The sequence below is a fragment of the Idiotropiscis lumnitzeri genome, chromosome 7, assembly GCF_059441095.1.
Source record: "Idiotropiscis lumnitzeri isolate Australia: NSW breed Sydney's pygmy pipehorse chromosome 7, RoL_Ilum_1.0, whole genome shotgun sequence".
NCBI classification, from domain to species: Eukaryota; Metazoa; Chordata; class Actinopteri; order Syngnathiformes; family Syngnathidae; genus Idiotropiscis; species Idiotropiscis lumnitzeri.
The window spans coordinates 1,653,521-1,674,277 of NC_142397.1; the positions used below are offsets into that span (position 1 = coordinate 1,653,521).

General features: G+C 46.8%; 1 protein-coding gene across 2 annotated transcripts in view; it reads left to right on the forward strand.

Annotated features, from left to right (window-relative positions):
- Positions 1-3,196: 3,196 nt before the first annotated feature.
- Positions 3,197-20,757, forward strand: part of LOC148333035 (FRAS1-related extracellular matrix protein 2-like) — a 71,239-nt gene continuing 53,678 nt past the window's right edge. For both annotated transcript variants that reach the window (XM_088300666.1, XM_088300667.1), the window contains exons 1-2: positions 3,197-8,269; positions 11,070-11,159. In XM_088300666.1, coding sequence (XP_088156792.1) covers positions 3,256-8,269; positions 11,070-11,159 — 5,104 coding nt within the window. In that variant the 5' untranslated portion in view covers positions 3,197-3,255. The remainder of the gene's footprint in view (positions 8,270-11,069; positions 11,160-20,757) is intronic.

Genomic DNA, 20,757 nt, shown 5'->3' on the forward strand with positions numbered 1-20,757 from the left:
TAACGACAGCAGCCCGTTTAGGCGGCAATCTACTTGGGAATAATTGAATTGTGCTTTGTCATGTTACCTGCTTAGTGACAACCACTTTAAAAAAAAAAATAAAAAAAATCCTTGTCTTACTGTCGCTACCGCTGCCCGTTTTGGCAGCCATCTTTTCATTGAAATTCATTGTGCGTTCTGTTGTTCGCTGTTATGTATCATGACTCACTTCAAACTGCATTTTTTTTTTGCTCAACTTCTCACTCAACTCCTGTTCCCGCTGCAAACCAAGATGGATTGAGCTGAGTGTGCCTTTCACTCGGGTGAAAGCGAGGATGTCTGCCTTTTTTTGTATTATCCATGTGTTGCGTTGTTGTCCTCAGTGTGCACCCGAGGTAGCATCTTATCCAGCTGTCAGCGCAATCGTTGCCGAGGCAAAAACAAACCGGCGGCAAAGGTTCCTCGCGCCCGGCAGCAAAAGCTTTTCAGTTGTTTTGTTGTCGGATTTCAAGCCGGAGGAAACTTTGGCGGAATGCGACTGCCGTGCGAGTTCAATTTTGAAGCCCTGCCCTCGCCCATCTTTGCCCAAGCCAATAATAAATCACGCCGGTCTCTCCGGCAACCTTTGACGAGCTGACGCGGTGACACGATGCTCCGGATCGACAATTTACACTAAATTTGATCTCAATCCGAGATGACGGAATATCATAAAAGGCGGCTTGGCCTCAAACCCGAAGCCTGAAGGTTTGGGATATGATCCAATTCCCTCTCGGCGGGAGTTGCTGTCAGGCGATTTTCTTCCAGCGCTTTTTCGCCCCCATTTTCTCTTCTATCTGGAAGCTGTCAAAGCCTGAAGGGCTTTTCTTCGCCGTTTACTCGGCTATGCTTATAATTGGACTCTGTCAACAATGTCCGCTGCCCATTTCTACACATGCCAAACTTTGACGTGATGTTTCTTGGGGCATTCCAGGGAAATTCCTTGATCGCAATCTGTTATCTTTCAGAAGATCACATTGTTTTACTTTCTTGTTGAAACAAATACGTCATCATTTACTACAAAAAAAGTATGAAACTATTCATATAAAAGTGCAATCAAATTGCAGCTAAATAATAAAAACAAATACATAATAATATGCAAATATATTCAACTTAAAAGTGAAATACAACTGAATTGTATTTTTGTGATTATTTCATTTCAGTCATTTGAGACTCTCTGCGACATGACATTCCCATCCTGACTTTCATTTCATGTTCAGAATGTTCCCACCGAACTTCCACAGCAGCCCGTTTAGGCGGCGAACAATTTCATTGATTTTATTTTCTGCTTGTCGGTGAGAAGTGCAGTAAACGCTACAAAAGCTGCGTCTGGATTTGGTGGAAGTTAAAAATGATTCCGCAGCAAATTCGGTCCTCCTCTTTAACGGCTGTGTTTACCGCTGCCCGTTAAGGCAGCAGTCAATTTGGGATTTAATTCATTGCGGCTTTTGCTGATAACTCTAGTCTAGTAACTAAATACGGTGTTGAGAAAATGTATGCGTATGAGCATCTATCACGTTATTTTTTTTTTGTGTGTGAGCTTCCCGTTTAACTGTTGAGCCCAGTTGGGATTGAATGAATCAATGCTGTCCGGCCGTGTTGACACCCCAGCGTGACATGAAAAGCATCCAAATGGGGTCAGAGGTGACTCCTGATGGGTGAGGTCAGATTCTACGAGACGCCTGAGGGGACGAAACACAATGACATGGACGCCGTGTGTTCATTAACGCCGACAGTTGCGCGGTGACGCAAACATAAGCGGGACAGCTGCGACTCTGGCTTTTGTCGTCCGCCCTCTTTGACTAACCTAAAAGAGGCCTTTTTCTATTTTTAACCGCGCCGCTGCCCTCTCCTCATCCAGCTCAATAATGTGGATGATACTTCAAACCCACTTTTGATATATGTCCGGCTCACTTTGACCTGCCCTGCTGCTCCGCTGCTCGCCGTGGGTGTCCTCTCGCTTTTCATCATCGCTGCTGCGGACCGATGGCGGATCATGACCGGGCTTGTTGCGTGTCAGGAGAATGTTGAGCTGACGGGAGGGCGCCGAAGGAAGTGGCTGGCATCTTGGGGCCTCGTCTGATGAGAGGAAAAGCCCCGCTGGAAAAACGCAGACCTGACCAAGATTAAACCAAGTCACATTATGCTTGTCGTTTGTCTGCCAGTTTTAAGAGGCTTTGGGGTTTTGACCATTTTTCTTTTTTTTTTAAATAAATCTTGTCAAGGCAGCCTTAAACATGATAAGTGCTATTAAAAATAAATAAATAAATGGACGAATGTATAAGTAATATATTCATCATTCGACCCGGCTCATTTTGACCCGCAACAGAACAAGACAGGTAGCAATTTTAGGGTTTAAAAAAAACCCAAAACTGTTTTAAATAATATCACTCCGCGAGTGTCAATTTATGTGAATGCTGGTCCATTTTTACTCTTCCATTAGCAGACATGGTCCTCAATTCATTACACTTTTTCTTTGTATTGTATTCTAAACTTGTGTGGATTTTAAACTGTCTCAATTAAACCTTAAACATGTGATAAATAACTTCCAACTCGAATAGCTACTTTTCTGAGTGTTGATCCACCTAAATGCATTTGTGAACGGCATTAGATTGAGTTGATGTATAAAAAGTGTAGCTCATGAGAGCAGACAAAACGCTTTATTCATTTTATCTCCTCCAGTTATTTTTTTTCTCATGTTTTTCGCACATAGGACAGGGCAAAACGATAAAAGATGTACATTTAGAAAAGGCTGTCATGAGCCGCTCTCGCCAAAAGAGGGAGACAAAGCTTTCTACTTGCAGACCCTTTTCCTCTGCGCTCGTCATTGCCTTGCCTTGAAAGCAAATACGGCCATAAGAAGATAAATCTAAAAAAAAAAAAAAAAAGTCACATGTAAGTATTCTGGGTGTTATCAAATTGACGCATCAGTTGAAGCGTTGAGTTTTAAATCTCCCCTCTGTGCAATCAGATTGCCTCTATGACGGCGGCCAATCGGCTGCGAGGGGGGCGTGGCCGCGCTTTACTCCATCCAAGAGCAATGAGCATGAAGTTTGGCTGCCAGTGCACAGACGCTGCGGGAGAATGGTGCACCTTGGTGGTGGGGGCTGCGCGACGCCGAGTGACTCTTCAACTTAGTTGTGCGTCTGCGTGTGCTCGTGTGTGCGTGCGTCCCTGTGTGTGTGTGTGTGTGTGTACGTGCGTGCAAAGTTAAACCGCGTCTCCTCTGGGCACCTCCAAATGGCTGGAATCTACCCTCCGCGCGCACACACGTCTGGCGCCGCTTTTCTCACGCTGGCGCTGGTCCTCACTACAACGAGTGACGCGCAGATTGGGGGCCAGCACGGACTGTCCTACGCGCTGAGGTCCGAGCTGTCCGAGGACACAGTGCTGGTGGCCAACAACGGCATCCGGGTGCCTTTTGGGAGGTCAGCCTTTGTGGACCCTATCAACGACCTGGTGATTCAAGTTCAGCCTGGCGACAGGTGCAGCGTCACCGTCCTGGACAATGACCCTCTGTCCCAGAGGCCCGGGACCTTAACCCCCAAAAAGTTCCCGTGTGAATTTGGCCCTAACGACGTCAAGTATTCCCACTTTGGCGCCCGGAGTCCAGCCAGGGACCGGGTGAGACTGCAGCTCAAATACGACACGCCGACTGACACCATTGTGATTCCTTTCATGATGGAGGTGGAGGTGGTCTTCACACAGCTGGAGGTGCTCACCAAAAACATGCCGCTCACCGTGGAGAAGCTGCAGGGCACCAGCAACCCCATCGACAGGCGCGTTTTGGAATTTACTTTTGACAGGCAGGCTCAGCGGTGCAGGGTCACCCCGCTGTCCGGTGGAGGCGCGTTGCCCAGGTATGGAGTACTGGTGGATGAGAGCATCCTGGCGACGGGAATGACTGACTGTGACCAATTCGTCACGATGAACCTTCGCTACCGGCACACATTTGCTTTGAAGTCGCCGAGCAGAGATTACATCCCCATGGTGGTGGAGCTGCACGACAAGGAGGGCAACCTGCTCAAGCAGGAGTTCTTCCAAATTTTGGTGAGGATTAAAGAGGGTGAGGAAAACACGCCGCCCAAGCCCAGCTTCGTGGCCATGATGATGATGGAAGTGGACCAGTTTGTTATGACAGCCCTCACCGGTGACATGCTGGCTGCCGAGGACGCCGAGTCGGACCCTGATGAGTTAATTTTCAATATCACGTCGCCGTTGTCTTACGAGGAGGGCTACATCGTCAGCACGGATGACAGGAATTTACCCATCACCTCCTTTTATCAGGGTGACCTCAAAGACTTCAAAATCGCCTACAAGCCGCCTGCGGTGGATTCAGACAGCGAAAGGATTTTCCAGCTTGAGTTTGAGGTGGTGGACACGGAGGGGGCCGTGTCGGACCCTTTTGCTTTCATGATCGTCGTTAAGCCCATGAACACTTTGGCCCCAGTGGTGACCAAGAACACCGGTCAGTTACTGTACGAGGGACAGTCCAGGCCACTGTCCAGCTCGCAAAATCTGGAAATCAGTGATGAAGACAACCTGGATAAGGTGAAAATCGCTGTGATAGATGGCCTGAAACACGGCCACTTAACCATCTTGGGGTCCGGTGGGAAATTTTTCACACCAGCCGACCTCAACGCCGGCCAAGTCATTTATCAACACGACGGCAGCGACACTTACAGCGATAATATTGTTTTTCGTATGACGGACGGCTCGCACGAGGTGGAGTTTCTGTTCCCCATCACCGTGGTACCCACCGACGATGAGCCGCCGATAGTCAACGCCAACACCGGTTTGGTTCTCTTCAAGAACCAAATGGTGCCCGTTTCCTCCCTCATGCTCAGCGCGGCGGACATTGACTCAGAGGACTCCACCATCCAATTCACAATCCAGCCGCCCTTTTCCGGCATCGGGCAGGTGCTTCTGCGCCAGGCCGAGGCCCCGGAAGACCCGTCCACATGGAAGTTCAACAATGAGGAGGAAATGTACGAGAAGGTCGTGACCGAATGGCTGCAGCAGGACGTGACGGATGGCAAAGTGTTTTACAAGCACGTCGGGCCGCACAGCACCAGCACGCTCATGGATCAGTTCAGGTTCCGTGTGCAAGATGACAACGACCCTCCCAACCAGTCCGAGGAGAACTTGTTCACGATCAAAATCCTCCCCGTGGATGATCTCCCGCCTGAGCTGCACCCGGAGACCTCGCTGCAAATGACCGTGCACGAGTATCAGCTGACGCACTTGCGGAAGAAGTTTCTACGCTACACGGACCTTGACTCGGAGGATCGGGATCTCAAATACACCGTGGCCCAACCGCCAACAGACACGGACGAGAACAGCCCCGTCGTGCTGGGAGCTCTGGTTCTGACCGAAAACCCCAAAGTGGAAGTAACGACTTTCACTCAGGCCCAAATTAACCATCACAAAATAGCGTACAAACCGCCCGATCTGGAGCTGGGAATCACCACTCACGTTTTGCAGTTCAGATACACGGTGGAGGATGTTTCGGGCAATGGCGCCAACGGAGTTTTCACCATATTCCTAAAGCCCGTCGACAACAAACCGCCGCAGATTACCAACTCTGGATTCACACTCCTCGAGCGGGGTGTGCATACTATCACGAGTGCTGAGCTGTATACCTCCGACTCAGACACGGACAGCAAACTGATCACTTTTACCGTTTCTCAGCCGCCCCTGCACGGCCACATCCAGTTCACCTTCACGGACATGACGAGAGGTGACGCTTTTAGCCTCCAGGACATTGACAAAGGTCGAGTTTCTTACCGGCACAATGGGGACGAATCGACATCAGACTCGATACAAATAGATGTCAGCGATGGGGTCCACGTGGTCCCGATAAATGTCAAAATTAACGTGAAGCCAATTGATGATGAGGTCCCGTCTATCAGTCTTCCGGCGGGTACAATCGGCTCCTCGATTGAAGTCCTGGAGAACGGGGTGACGGAAATTACCAGTAATGTCATTCAGGGGAGAGACGAGGACACGGACGACCTGCGGTTGACCTTCATCGTGGAGGATCCGCCGTCCCTTGGTGAACTTTTAGTCCGAGGGGTCCCTTCGGACATGTTTACCCAGGCCGATATCATCAACGGCCATGTGGTCTACGCCCACACCAGCGGCGAATTGGGTTTCACCACAAAAGAGGATATTTTCAATTTGACTCTGACGGACATGTCTGACGAATGGACAGTGGGAGGTAATAAGATTACCGGTGTCCGAGTGCACGTGACAATTCTCCCGCTGGACAGCCAGGCCCCACAAGTCTTTGTGGGCAAACTATTTTCCGTCCTCGAGGGCGAGAAGAATACTATTCAGGCTCATCATATCAGCGCAGATGATATCGACACGCTCGTCGAAGACCTCCTGTGTACCATCATCGTGCAGCCCACGTCGGGTTACGTGGAGAATATCTCTCCGGCCCCTGGCTCGGAAAAATCCAGGTCTGGCGTGGCCGTCAGCGCTTTCACCATCAAGGATATTCAGCAGCATCACATTTATTACGTTCAAAGCATCCACCGGGGGGTGGAGCCGGTCGAGGACAGGTTTACATTCAGATGCTCCGACGGAATTAATTTTTCTGAGAAGCACTTTTTTCCGATTTCCATCATACCCGCTAATGACGAAAAGCCCGAGATTTACATGAGGGAGTTTGTCGTCATGGAAGGCATGAACATTGTGATCGATACGCCCATTCTGAACGCCGCGGATGCTGACGTCCCTGCCGACCAACTCACGTTCATCATCACCAGACCGCCCGCGCACGGATTTCTTCTCAATCAGCTGACCACTGGCACCGTGCCGGTGTCCAACTTCACCTTGGATCAGATCAGCGAGGCCTCCAGCATCGTGTACGAGCACGACGACACGGAGACCACGCGGGACAGCTTTGACGTGCTCCTCACCGACGGCAAGTTCAGCGTGCAGAAAACGGTGATCGTCATGGTCATCCCCGTGGACGACGAGACACCCAGGATGGCGATCAACGACGGCCTCGACGTTGAAGTGGGCGACGTCAAAGTCATCAACGGCAACATTTTACGAGCCACCGATCTGGACTCAGAGGACAGCACGTTGACGTACGTCATTCGCTACGCGCCCGGTCAAGGTTATTTGCAGAAAACCGTGCCAAACGGCGTGCTGCAAAACATCACCGCCGGGATGAATTTCACCCAGGATGAGTTGGACCAGGGTTTGATCATGTATGTCCACAACGGCCAAGAGGGCGTTCGGGACCTCATCAAATTCGACGTGACCGACGGCTTCAACCCGTTAATTGACCGATACTTTTACGTCACGGTGGGCGGCATTGACATGGTATTCCCGTACGTTATAAGTAAAGGCGTGTCCCTGAAAGAAGGCGGCAGGGTCACGCTGACAACGGACCTGCTCAGCACCAGCGACCACAACAGCCCCGATGAGCACTTAATTTTCACCATCACCCGAGCTCCGGTGCGAGGCCACCTGGAGTGCACCGACACGCCCGGAATGCCCATCTCGTCTTTCACGCAGCTTCAACTGGCCGGCAACAAAATCTACTACATCCACACCGCCGACGACGAGGTGAAAATGGACAGCTTCGAGTTTGAAGTGACCGACGGCTACAACCCGGTCTTCCGCACGTTCCGCATATCCATCACCGACGTGGACAACAAAAAGCCGGTGGTGACGGTGCACAGTCTGGTGGTGGCGGAGGGCGAGAACAAGCTCATCACACCCTTCGAGCTCACGGTGGAGGACCGAGACACTGCGGACCGATTCCTGAAGTTCACCATCACCCAGATCCCCGTTCACGGACGCCTTCTCTTCAACACCAGCCGGCCCGTCACCTCCTTCACCAAGCAGGACCTGAACGAGAACATGATCAGCTACAAGCACGACGGAACCGAGAGCGCCGAGGACAGCTTCTCCTTCACGGTCACGGACGGCACCCACGCTCACTTCTACGTCTTCCCCGACACTGTCTTTGAGACCCGAAAGCCGCAGGTCATGAAGATTAGCATCCTCCCGTTGGACAACGGCGTGCCTCAGATTGTGGTGAACAAGGGCGCCCCGACGTTGCGCGTTCTCGACGGCGGGCGCGTGGGCTTTGTGATCACCAGCAAATCCCTGAAAGCAGAAGACCGAGACAGCTCGCAGGGTTCTGTGCTCTTTCGGATTACCGGCGCGCCGCAGCATGGCTACCTGATCGACACAAGCAAAGGAAACGCCACCATCACCGCTTTCACGCAAGGTAAGAAGCTTTGCACGTTTGTCACGTTCTTTAAAGGAGGCATGCTTTGCATTTTCACACAATTTAAAACTCTTCACTGGTTTCTTAATGTCCGCGATATGTGCTTTTGTTGAAATATTCCAACAATGGGGCGCAGTTACGCGGGACGACCTTGGTTTACGATGGCGTTCCGTTCCTATGTAGTCAGTCAATAACCAACGTCAGCGTTCCATATCCTACACTTAACCCTTTGATGTCCATGAATGTATTTGTCAATTAGTGCATGTGGTGCATGCAGCACACAAATACTCACCGCATCAAAAACTTCACTGAGCAATCAAGTGTCTTTTGTGCATGCAAATTAGTGGCTTGAAAAGGGCAGATTCTTGCCCAGCCGAGCTGCCAAGTCAGGAGTGGAGTGTGAAAGCATTTCCTGTGTTTTTTTTTATTAATTCGCTGAATTGCATCAAAAAATTGGACAAAATTCAGATTTTTAAAATTTAATTAAAAAAAAAAAAATTTTAATTTAAATTTAAAAAAATCCAAAGACAAAATTTGTATAATACCAAATTTTCCTTAGCACGCCCCCCTTTAAAAAAAAAATAAAATAAAATAAAAAAGCCTGCAGAATCCCAATTTAATTTCCACAGGTACTTTGCTCTTTTTCTCATAAGGTGGCCCAAAAAAATGCTGAAAGATTTTTTTATTTATTTATTTTCACTCATGAGTCCCTCCTATTAAGAGCGTTGAAATATGCCAGCGCCTCGGGCAGCCGCGGATCTCGCAGGAGAATTTCAAAGAGAGCCTAATGGATTACACTTAAGGGAAAGTACTGACGGTGATTTGTACCATAGTGGAGACGCATTTTGTGCGAGCAGACGGGAGGATCGCAGGCGTCGCAATAAATAACTGGCAAATATGTCAAAGGGAGAGTGGAGGTCATGTCGCATCGCTGAATTTTGGAAGTTACGCTGCAAGCGGGCGCCATGCAAACGCGGCCACGACGGCTGGCTGGCTTTTATTCACCGTGCCGCCGCGTTCGTTCCCCGAGAGGCCTGTTCAATATTTCACGAGTAAACAGACAGTAAATAAAGACGTCGTCTCCTGGGCTTTTTGAAATACGCCGAGATGCTCTTCTAGGCATCGATCTCTTTGAAGGGAAAACGCTCGGCCATCAAATATTGAAGATGGCAATGGGTGTAAACCTCCCATTCGAAGCAAGTCAGAGCTGCGAAAGGAAACTGTCGAGCAAGAATGGAAGGCCAGGAATCGAGCGGAATCTATTTTATATTTGAGTCAAGGGTCATTACAGAGTCAAGTGCGTTTCCTTGCCACTTTTTGCAATGTGAGTGCTAAAGCACAGTTTAACGGCCAAGAAGACCTCGGGGGTGTTGCGACGAGGAGAACGACTCCTACTGGCGAATGCGGAAAACAACAAGTGCCCGGAAACACAAAAAAATAAATAATAATTTTCACTCGTGGAAGCAGCACTTCATACACTACACTTGATGCAAATGCAATTAGGATAGCGATATTTTTTTTCAGCCTTTATTGAGCGCAGTGTACATACAGTGGATATAAAAAGTCTACACACCCATGTTCAAATGCCTTGGATTTTTTTTGATCATTTAAATCATGTCACGATTTTTCCACAATTAACACGTGTTTGCGATATCATCATACCAAAAGATATTCCATCATCCATTATCTGAGCCGCTTCTCCTCACGTGGGTCGCGGATGTGCTGGAGCACATCCCAGCTGTCATCGGGCAGTAGGCGGGGTACACCCTGGACTGGTCGCGAGCCAATCGCAGGGCATACAAAGACAAACGACCACTCGTGCTCACAATCACACCGAAGGGCAATTTAGAGTTTCTAATCAACCTACCAGGCCTGTTTTTGGAATGTGGGAGAAAACCGGAATACCCGGAGAAAAGCCACGCTGACTCGGGGAGAACATGCAAACTCCACACAGGAAGGCCGGAGCCGGAATCAAACCCACGACCTCTGCCCTGTGAGGTCATCATGCTAACCAGTCGACCACCGTGCCACCTCCAAAATGTATTTTTGGTGCAAATACAACACTGCTCGTCCAGCAAAGAAGATAATGGAAGCACAAAACCTCCAAGCTTCAAGCGACGAAGACAAACGAAAAGCCGTTTGGAACCTCTTAATTTTATTTGGGGTTAATCAGTCACACATAAAAGATGGCTGACTCCGATTGAACATGACTTGTGTCTGCTGTAAGAGGGTGTGCACACTTTTGCAACCTCATTATTTTAGAGTTGCCTTACCTTCATGGAGTTCTCACGTGGCATACAGTAGATCACATTAATGGTGGTTTTGAAATATTTTACTTTAATGTTGTTTTTGTTTTCGAGACGTTCTAGATGCAATTTATTTTGCAAAACAAAAATCTCACGGCGCGCCACCCAACAAAAAATGTCTCTAAAAATTGTAAGTGATGATCTCTTCTTATTGAAGTCACAAATGCAATTTGTTTGAAAACTGTGCGTTGCTGTTGTTGTGTTGCATGAATGGCAACATGGCGCGCGACGGATAATTGTACCTCCGGCCACCTAGCGGACGAGCAAACACGTCACCCGATACATCACAGGCACGATTTGTTGTCGATAAATACTGCATTTCAGACCTTTGCGAATCGCATAAGTGCTTGAGAATGATCCGTGTCTGTCGCATGCAACGTCAAGCGGGTAATTGCGCGGTTACTTTGCCGTGACACTTTGGAGACATGTCAAGGTCAAAAGCAAAAATGGCTGACATTCTTACGTCTTCTTTTTTGTTTTTTTGTTTTTTTAAGCGAACATCAATGACATGACCATCTGCTACATCTTGAGGAAAGGCGACGACGCCACCAACGACATCTTCCATTTCTCCATCGAAGACAGCGGTAAGTCACCGTTTTATTAAACGCAAATATATTTTAAATGCTAGCGCCAATTTTGAAAAAACAAAAAAAAGTGATTTTCCGATTGAGCGACATCCAAATACCTTTAAACCGTTGAAACTTTCTTGGCAGCAAAATTAAAATTAAAATCGTTATCGTTATATTGATTCCAAATGCGACATTTGCAAACATCCGGAACCGCAATGACCCGCCTTTTCATTTTCTGACACGATTCGGACCAAAGCCGCCGCGGAATCTTAATCATTTTATTTCCGCACATATTCTGCGCGGTCACTTTGAAAGATCTTCTTTTCAACAGAATATTTGAATATTCAAAGAATTGCTCATTGCTGTCAATATTTCAATGAAAAACCTTTCTCGGCTCGGCAAAAGCTACGAACGGCGCCAAATGAAAAAAATCTCTTTGTGCGACGTGACAATTTATTCTTGACATCATTTGGAACCTCAAAATGTTGTTGGCGTTGCCCCCCCCACCCCCCTCCCTTTCTCGTACACTTTTCCGCAATAAGTCTAAAACGCCGAATGAAGCTGGCCTTAATTTCGACCGTGCAGGTGTAAAAGTCGAGCTGAGCCGCTCTTCATCATGTTTTTTAATTAAGTGTAAACATTGGCTGCACAGATGGAAGATTTACATTGAGTTCCTCCCGCTCAGTACGGCCGCGTGGGGAAATAAGTGCGTCGTGAATCCGGGAACATACATTTTTAATAACCCGCCTTTGCCGTCCACCGTCCACGACCGACCGTGTGATGTGATGAATGGAACAATTAGCAAAAAAAGGAGGACGGCGTTGAAGTTTGGGCCGGCGCGTCGGTGTTGGCGATTAGCCCGAGCGGCGCGCCCGACGCCGCGGCCTTCGGTCCACACAAAGGACGAGCTTTCACAGGGGGCCCCCTCGTTCCCATGTGGACATGCAACCCCCTGGCGGGCCCCCCACTCTTGTGCGATTTCTCGTCTCGCGTGACAGACACGTTGAGAAACTTGCCAATAGTTGCTTGCGGCGCTGAATAGAAACGCTTGTAAAAAAAAAAAAAATAAAGTTTGCAGTGAGTTCAGATCAGCCCCGATTGATTTCTGGTTTTCTTGCGTGTTTTTGTTTCCATTTTGACACCTTAGTTCAGGCGTGGGCAAACTACGGCCCGGGGGCCACATGCGGCCCGTTAAACGTTTTCATCCGGCCCGCCAAACGTGAAAAAAAATTAAATGAATAAAGCTTGTTTTATTTTCTAAATACCGTCTTTTTTCAAAGACAGATATTTTGTTGTAATGCTTTTATTCACTTTCATTTCAAATTAAATGTATTTTTATTTCTCCCGTGTGGTGAGGTTAGCAAAAAACTCCATCTCACTGTTCCTGGTCCGGCCCCGCTGTCAAATTTTAGAACCCATTGTGGCCCGCCAATCCCAAAGTTTGCCCGCCCCTGCCTTCGATATAATATATACGAGTATATACGAGTACGTTTTTATATTGTGTAAATTAGAGTTTTTAAATGGTACTTGGTGGAAGTGATTGGAAAAGTAAAAGGTTTGTTGACTGCTCCCGGGTGTACGCCATCTCTCGCCCCAATCTCAATGAGGACACTTTTTGTCTCCAAAAAGTTGCCGTTTTCTTCTCCACGACTCGAGAGCTAAGCTAGGGGAAGATTTGCCATTTTCGAGTGACAATCGGACTAAAGTGCGGTGGTGTCAACCCAAACGTTAAGCAGAGCTCCACATTTTTTTTCTCTTCCAAAATAAGCGCGGTCAAGCGGTCAGAATCTGCTTCATGGTGGCGCCGTAATGGCCGCAGCTAACTATTTGTGGCGTGACCTGTCCACTCGGACTTAAACGCTGACTCCACTGCAGCTTATGAGGCCCTGAAGGACATTTATTTTTTATTTATTTATTTATTTTCCGAATAAGATTTACTTGTGCTGGGTGGCTGCCCCGCAAATCCGTCGACGCAGCCTCTCGTATCAAGGTGGGGTGGTTGAGGCTGTCAATTTCATCTCCTCCACCCTCCTCCTCCTTCTCGAGCGTCTTAGCGAAAGCGCTCGGCAATGCATCAGAGCGAAATGACTTTTATGTCACGGCTGTTCGGCATGACGGCTGTAATGAAGCGTGGCGGGTGGCGGCGTGTTGAGGATGCGTGCTGTCGACCAGAAATTGGCATGTAAGCGGCAATGGACTTTAATTGGGAAGGGTTTTTTTTTGACGGCATCAACAATCACGGTCCATTTCTAATGACATCTCAGTTGTTGCTAATTTGTAAAGAAAATGACGCCATGATCCGCCCGCATTAGCCGGCGGCGGCAAAAAAGCTCGGCAATTGAATGTCAACCATCTGTTTACGATTGCGACTTCTGTTTGGATGATTTCAAGAGTCGGGGACTTGACCAGTGTAGTCGACGACATCGCATCGACATTTAAAACGTGAAGTTGACCAATCGCTAACAGCTGCTTTTTGGCGGCGTTACGGAATTCTTTCGAATTCTTTGTGACGCAGTGAAATCTCGTCTGAGAGTACAAAATGAAACTGGTGGTGGGTGAGCATGAAAGTTGGCTCCGCTAGCTTTGGATGTTCCAATCGCTGCTAGCCTAACAAAAACAATTCATCTTTCACTCACTCGCGCTAAAATAAATAAATATTGATTAATTGATTTGACTCCACTTTCAATGAGGAAACAAATCTTGGATAAACACAAAAGCCATGAATATGCAAATTTGTGGTGCTAAACTATGAATATGCATTAACTGTGGTTTTAAGTTGTAATGTTCCCATTCACCACTAGATGGCAGACATGGCTTAGGTGCGCTTACACTGCATGAGTTGGCCTAAAATTTTTGGGATGGATTTGGAATGATATGCACGCCAAATATTGTGCCTCAATGACATTAACAATTGGTTGTTTTTCGGGAAAAATATACAAAATGAAATTGTGCAATTTATGTTGAATTGTTGTTCGACAGTTTTGTGCCGTCCTCGAAAGGTCATTTTTAAAATTTGTTGTTGTTTGTTTTTAAATCGCTCCCTAAGATTGTCAACCAAACCGGAACTGAATTTCTGCATTGAAAGTTTATACGAGCGTCTCTAACGTTGTGCTCGGAGGATGTCCAATTTAATTAACACATAAGAAGTGACAAGCCAGTGGTTGTAATTCTTGTTCCAAAATGTGTGTTTGCATATTTTCATGGAGATTCCAACGAGATTCCATTAAAAGTGTCGTTATTAATCTCATTCGTGTTGCAAATGAGAATAGCAGAGAGAAAATCTCAGTCAACGGCGTATTCAACAAATGCTCCCGGCCTGGATTGGGATTCTTTTTTAATTGGGATATATTTCTGTTCGGTTTGGTTTTTCTTTGCCTCCATGTCCATTTTCCGCACAGCTGCTCACGGCGGCGGCGGCTATTTGTCGCTCCTGTCAAATATGTGAATGAGTCACGGCAGACAAGAATTACACGCGCCTTAATGACTCCCACCGGGGCGCTTTATTTTTCCACCTGCGACTTTGCTGAGATTTTCGTGAATTCCTCCGCTTGGCAACTCTTGCCGTGTGTGTGTGTGTGTGTGTTGGCATGATGAGGGGGGGGCAAGGGGGGGTCTGTGCTGTTTTCAACAACCCAGCAGGATGTGGAAGTGATGAAAGGCTACTTAATGGCGATAAAAGTATCCTGCTTAGGGAAAAGGACTTGTGGTTTCTTGTTGCTTCTGTGGAACTCGTCAAGAGGTTGCATTCAGGGGGGCTTACTTGAACACACACACACACACACACACACACACAGGGCTGCTAAAGTGTTTTGGACCTGCATCCTCATCTGCTGCGATCCCATCAGTCAGCATCCAAGATGCGATTAATGACAGACGCGCTTTTTATTTGGCCGGTGACGCGTCGGTTACGTTTGGTGAAATTCGATTAGCGATGTGCATCGCAGGATAATGTTTGATTTCATACACAGCATGGAGTGGTTAATATGTTTGCCTCGCAGTCGAAAAGTTCTGGGTTTGAATCTCCGCTCAGGCACTAAACATGCTTTTGTGGTTCATTGTAGACACCTGCGTGGATAAAGATTGTTCATTTCAATATTATCTGAGTGCTCTAAATGCGAAAAGCTGCAATGGATGAATTGAACATTTTTAAATATTTTTTAAATGACATTATTTGTACTATCCTAATATCTTTCGTATTCTTGATTTCTTTTATGTCAAAATATTTCCAAATGTCATCGAAAATACTGATTTGATGCTTCCTATTATTGGCATTTCTTTTGTTATAAAAGTTTTTTTAAAATTAAAAAAAAAAACATACATGCATGTGTGATTTTTTTCCTTGTTTTCATGATTAACACACATGAAATATTTGACAAACGTCCACGTAATTGACACGTTTTGCTCGAGGATTAGCTTACGTAAGTGTACCTAATGAAGTGTCCACTCCGCTTTCCATCGCTTTGCCGTGAGAATTTGTAAATCGTGTAAATACTTGTGACACCTTGTGGCACACTTAAAAATCCCCCATCCTGTCAAATCCCCCCTAAGGTTAGAAGGGGATTATCTGGCTCACTTTAGCATGCTGGAGCACAGCAGCATGATGGGTGGGCAGGAATTTACATGTTGTAAACGTGTGAAGCCAAAGAGAAAAAAAAATGTTGTATCGCCATCCCAGCACCCGTTCGTGATGATTCTGCATTTCTTTTTGTGCTTCTCGACGCTACTATTAATTAAACTGTCCTCCTTGGCTCTTATCGGGATGTGTGTGACATTCGTCCGCCCTTGGCAGCAATGATAGGAATTATACGCGTGAAAAAAAAAAAAAAACGTGCGAGAAAATGACACAGCCGCTGCACCACTTTTCTGTGTTTGCTTCTAAAACATCTGGGACGATGATTACAGAGCTGTACCCGCGTGACAGCTGCTTTACTTTAAAGGAAGAAAGGATTACAAGCTTGTTAGTTTGGTCGACACTGCAGGCGATGTGTTGCTAAATTGGAGTTTTAGACGTTGCTCACTTTTTGACAGCGCTGCGACATTTATTGACAGCGGCTTTGTTCACCGCAGGTTCTGAATAAGACGTAGAGTTAGGAGGATCGTTTTATTTGTTTGGCGTTCGTGGCACCAAAGTGATTTTCAAAGAAATATTTACCGTAATTATGACTTATTGCAGGTTGGTTAAAGGCCACCGCATGTTTCGACTTGCGGATGAATTGCGGGTTACGGCGCCGCAGTAGGATGAGAATTCTGTCGTAAACCGAGGAACAGCTCCCAAAAAGAATTGGTTGTTTGAATTTATGGGGAGATATTTGTCTCAAAATGATTCACTCAAATATATGTGGGACTTTCACGTGTTGTTTTTTTTTTCATGACTTGTCATTTGTAAATATTCAATTCTGCTTGTGAATTGTTGAAAGTGCGGTCACATAGGCGTGTTTTTTCCAGAGAATCGTCACGTAGTTTGGATATTTACACTCGGCAGTTTGAAACGTTCACGCGTTGAAAGGTCATCCCTCCTCCGTCCACCAGGAGGCGGTGTTACTGCCTCCATTCAATGGGATTGAGACATCTCCCGTTTCGTGTTTCAATCCTGGACATTGTAAAACAGAAAATGAGCCTTGATATGATATCCTGTTGTGTTTATTTAGCACAACAAAATCCAACCGTTGCCTTGAAGCCGTTTGTCTTCTGCTGTTGCTGTGGCTTCTTCTTCATTTTTTTCTTCTTCTACTTCGCTGGTGCAGCTGCAGAAGTGCAAAAATAGAATGCTCGTAACACTCCGAGAACCACTAACCGTGTTGAGTCCATCCAATTCCAGAAAACAACTTTTATTTTCAATTTTCAAGACAGCGAACTCCTTGCTGGGCGCTGTTCTGATATGTCGTCGACGCTTCGCGTGAACATGAAATGGATCAGATTCCTCGCGACGGATCGCTCATCGGATGATCAACGCAATTCTATATGGGAATGGCGAGCTGCTGCGCCGGTGCATCTTCCAGCCGCAAAACTCATTTGTTGTCTCAGCAGCTTTTATTGGCGAGAGCGCGAGGGCCCGCCTTGTTAGCTCGTTCCTTTTTTATTGCACCTTTGACGCGCGTGTGATTTGCAGGCTGCTCGGCGGCCCGAGCGTGAAAAATGGATCAACGTCTAACAGACTCCAAACAACGTCATTTCCCTCCGCTCCAGATGAAACGAACCCCTTTTGTTTATGACAACACAAAAAAAAGCACATCTCAGCGAGAGGTTTATTGCTCGATTATGAATTAAGGATGATCATGGCGGCTCCGTGATAGGTTTCAATTTCACGTTAGAGCAGATGTCTGTTAGTTTTATGATTCCGCTTCTCGCAGATTTACTTTTCATTCGTTTACCGGGCTGTGAAATGTTTATTCATCACAGCTAAGTCGCGATATACATTGCGCAATTGAATGTGAGGTATTCATTTAACAATGTATTTTTTTTTTTTTGTTTTTTCACCGTGTACAAGCGCGCTGTGTCATACCGACACGTGTTTTTCCCAAGTGTAGTTCAACAACACTGCAAACAGAAAACACAATCATAAAAGTGAGTGATGGTCTGAAAAAAAAATAATAATAAAAATTTGTTCTATACAGCGGCAACTGTAAAAGTCGGATGTGGGAATTTGGTATTCACCGGGAGTTTTCTAGGACGATTATGCCTCAAAAGTTCAAACTGCCGTCATGCATTATGTCACGAGAGCGTTTTTTTTTTTTTACTTTTTATGACTTTTTTTTTTTCTGCATTTCGAATCACTGACATTCAGAAAGATGATGATGACCTTATGTTCCAGCATTCTCCGTTATTAAAGAGGAAGTCAACCCCAAAATGTCCTTTTCCAAAAGTATGTTCTATTCAGGTCCAAACACGACATTCTGATGAACACAATGTTTTGGGTTATGAGTTAAAGCGGCAAAATTCTGCCATTTTTAGCCATCTCGCGGAGCGGCCATTTTGTCACGTCTGTCGACTGCAAACGAATGACATCACAATTATTCACAATTATATAAACGTAAGAATTTGACAGGCACGATGTTAGAATAGTAGCTTTTTTGTATTCATGCAATGCAGGTAGCAATGTAAATTCTTGCTTCCGAGGGCACGGCACTCCGAAAAGATTCTCAGCCCCTTTTGAACTGAAATGCCCTCAGTTTCACCGGCAGGGAAAATCCTGCCGTCCTCCTTCTTGAACTTGCCAAAGTCAGTGCGCGTCGGCTTAAGTTCTCCAGGCTGGGGCTTGTCCCCCGAATGATGATGATACGTGTCGTCATCGCCGCCTTAGGTTATCGCTCGAGCAGAACTGAGGTTCCTCAAGCGCCGACTTTGCAGAAAATTCCTCTCCTTTGGAAGAAAAGCTCCGACGAAGGGGGAGGGAAGCGGAAGAGCAACGGGAACGGAGCGGTGGGGGTGTTATTTGCTTCAAGGCCAGCCTGGAGTCTTCTTTCTTTGTGTCTGTCGTTCTGCCATGGCAACAGGATGCCATCCGAGCACTTCAAACATGTTCAGGCAAACTCAAATGTTAAAAACAATCGCACGTTATGGAAAGGCTCAAGTGGAATACGCTTCAGCCAACACCAGGTTTGTCGTCATCGTGACATTTTTTATTTTTTTTCTTCACAGCAACGCTTGATAGACGTGGCGTGCGGGTTGTGAACGAGCCCATTAAAGGTGCGGATAACGGAATTTCTTTCCACCCTTTTCACACGGCTCTCCCTCCAAATTGGCGGAACCGAAAAGCTGACCTTTATCTGCATTTGACGAAATCGCAGAAGAAGAAGCGTAGCATTGCAAGTGAGCTTCAGCTGTTGCGGCTTCTCGGATTTAGATGGCTCAATATGTGACACGGTCGTTGCCTGGAGCTGAGTGGGCGTGGCCAGTTTTTCGCCGACGTTAGCCTTCCCGTTATACTCGACACTTCCCCTCCTTGTAATCTCTCAACACAATCATCCGGCCTCATTATTTATTTTATTATCATTTGTGTCGGTCGCTTTGGATGTTGCAAGTGAAAAGGGTCGCTCTGACACCGATGGAAGTGTCCAAACACTCGGAATCGTAACGGGCGGCCCGTCGCTTCGCTTTTCTGCACCATAGAAATTGTTGCCGCTCTTGACAAATAATTCACACATTAATTAGTGTCGTGAGAGATGTGATATGCCTTTGAGAAAATAGCAGGGAATCAGAGTGCGCCTCACAGAAGGTTCTAATTTGGGGTTCGGCCTTTCTGTGTGGAGTTTGCATGTCCTTACAGGAACTCCGGCTTCCTCCTAAATTCCAAAAGTGCGTCTTAATCTAAATCTAAATCTAAATCTGAATCTAAATTGTCTATTGGGGTCAATGTGTGTATCTCAATGTTTGGATGAATACATGTGCCCCGTGATTGGCTGGCAACTTGCCCAGCTCACGAGCTGAGTGATAAGAAGTGATTTAATAAAATAAAATAAAATTTTAAAAAAATAATAAAAAAGGACTTCTGCATTCTTCTCACATGCACGAAATTTTGGCGGGGTAATTACTCACATCTGGTTGCTATTAACGCCAGGCCTCGTTTAAATATATTTTAATATTTGCACACAATTCTGCAGTGTTATATTTAAAAGACTGACACAAAATCAGACTGCGAACAATCAGTGTTGTTTTTGGCAGGCATATTCGATTTAGTCAAATCGTTCTCAAATCGACACAATTACATCGTCGACAATTGCGCCGAGTATTTTTTTCTGTCACATTCCTTCACATGAAACAGCGTATGTCGGCATGACATCAAAAATCGAGCGCTTGGACTTGCGGCGTAAATCCAGTCTAAGGCTGGAGGGACAGTCTTCTCCATCTTCGCCCTGACCCCGACCGACCCGGACGAGCTGTATGGAATATGAATAGATGACGTGACATGAATAAAACATTGAAAACAGGCCGCGTGCACGCACGCTGAGGCCGGCTGCCCTAATCCAGAACCGGATCGGATGCTCTCGCCGCTTCCCGTCTCCCTGAACTTGAATTGAAAAACGTCTCTGATTTCACGCCGTGCTCTGCTTTGATTCGCGGCGCGATGACGTAAGGCGGAAAACGCACGCAATCGAAAACGTGTGGGAAGTTCACTAAGCCGAGGAAATGTAGTTGAGCAAAGGGGGAGAAATGTTGCGCAGCGGGAAGCAAAGTGTTGGCGCGGACCCCGATGCGGTCGGATCCGCCGCGTCCTTGCGATAGGGCCGCTCTTGTCACATAAAAGGTGTTGATGAAACCCTTTGAGGGGATCCTGCGTGCAGACCTCCCCCCACCTCCTCCTCCGTCAGCGCAACGGACGAGAAATCCTATCTCTCGCCGAGACGTGGGAGGTGAAGGCAGTCGGAGGAGATGAAAGATAGACGTGCTCCGTCGCTTGTGGTTTTTCCAGGCGTGGAGCCGCTTCCTGTCACCTGCCGGGACGGCTCCAACGTGCTGATGGAGGATCAGACGGGTAGCGGCGGCCTGCGGGGGATCCTCATCCTCATCTGGATGCGTTTGATGGCTCGCCTGCAACGCTTTCATTACCTGTGCATGAGCAAAAAATAAATATAAAAAAAAAAAAAAAAAGCGCTGCTGCGGGCTTGTTCGCGCG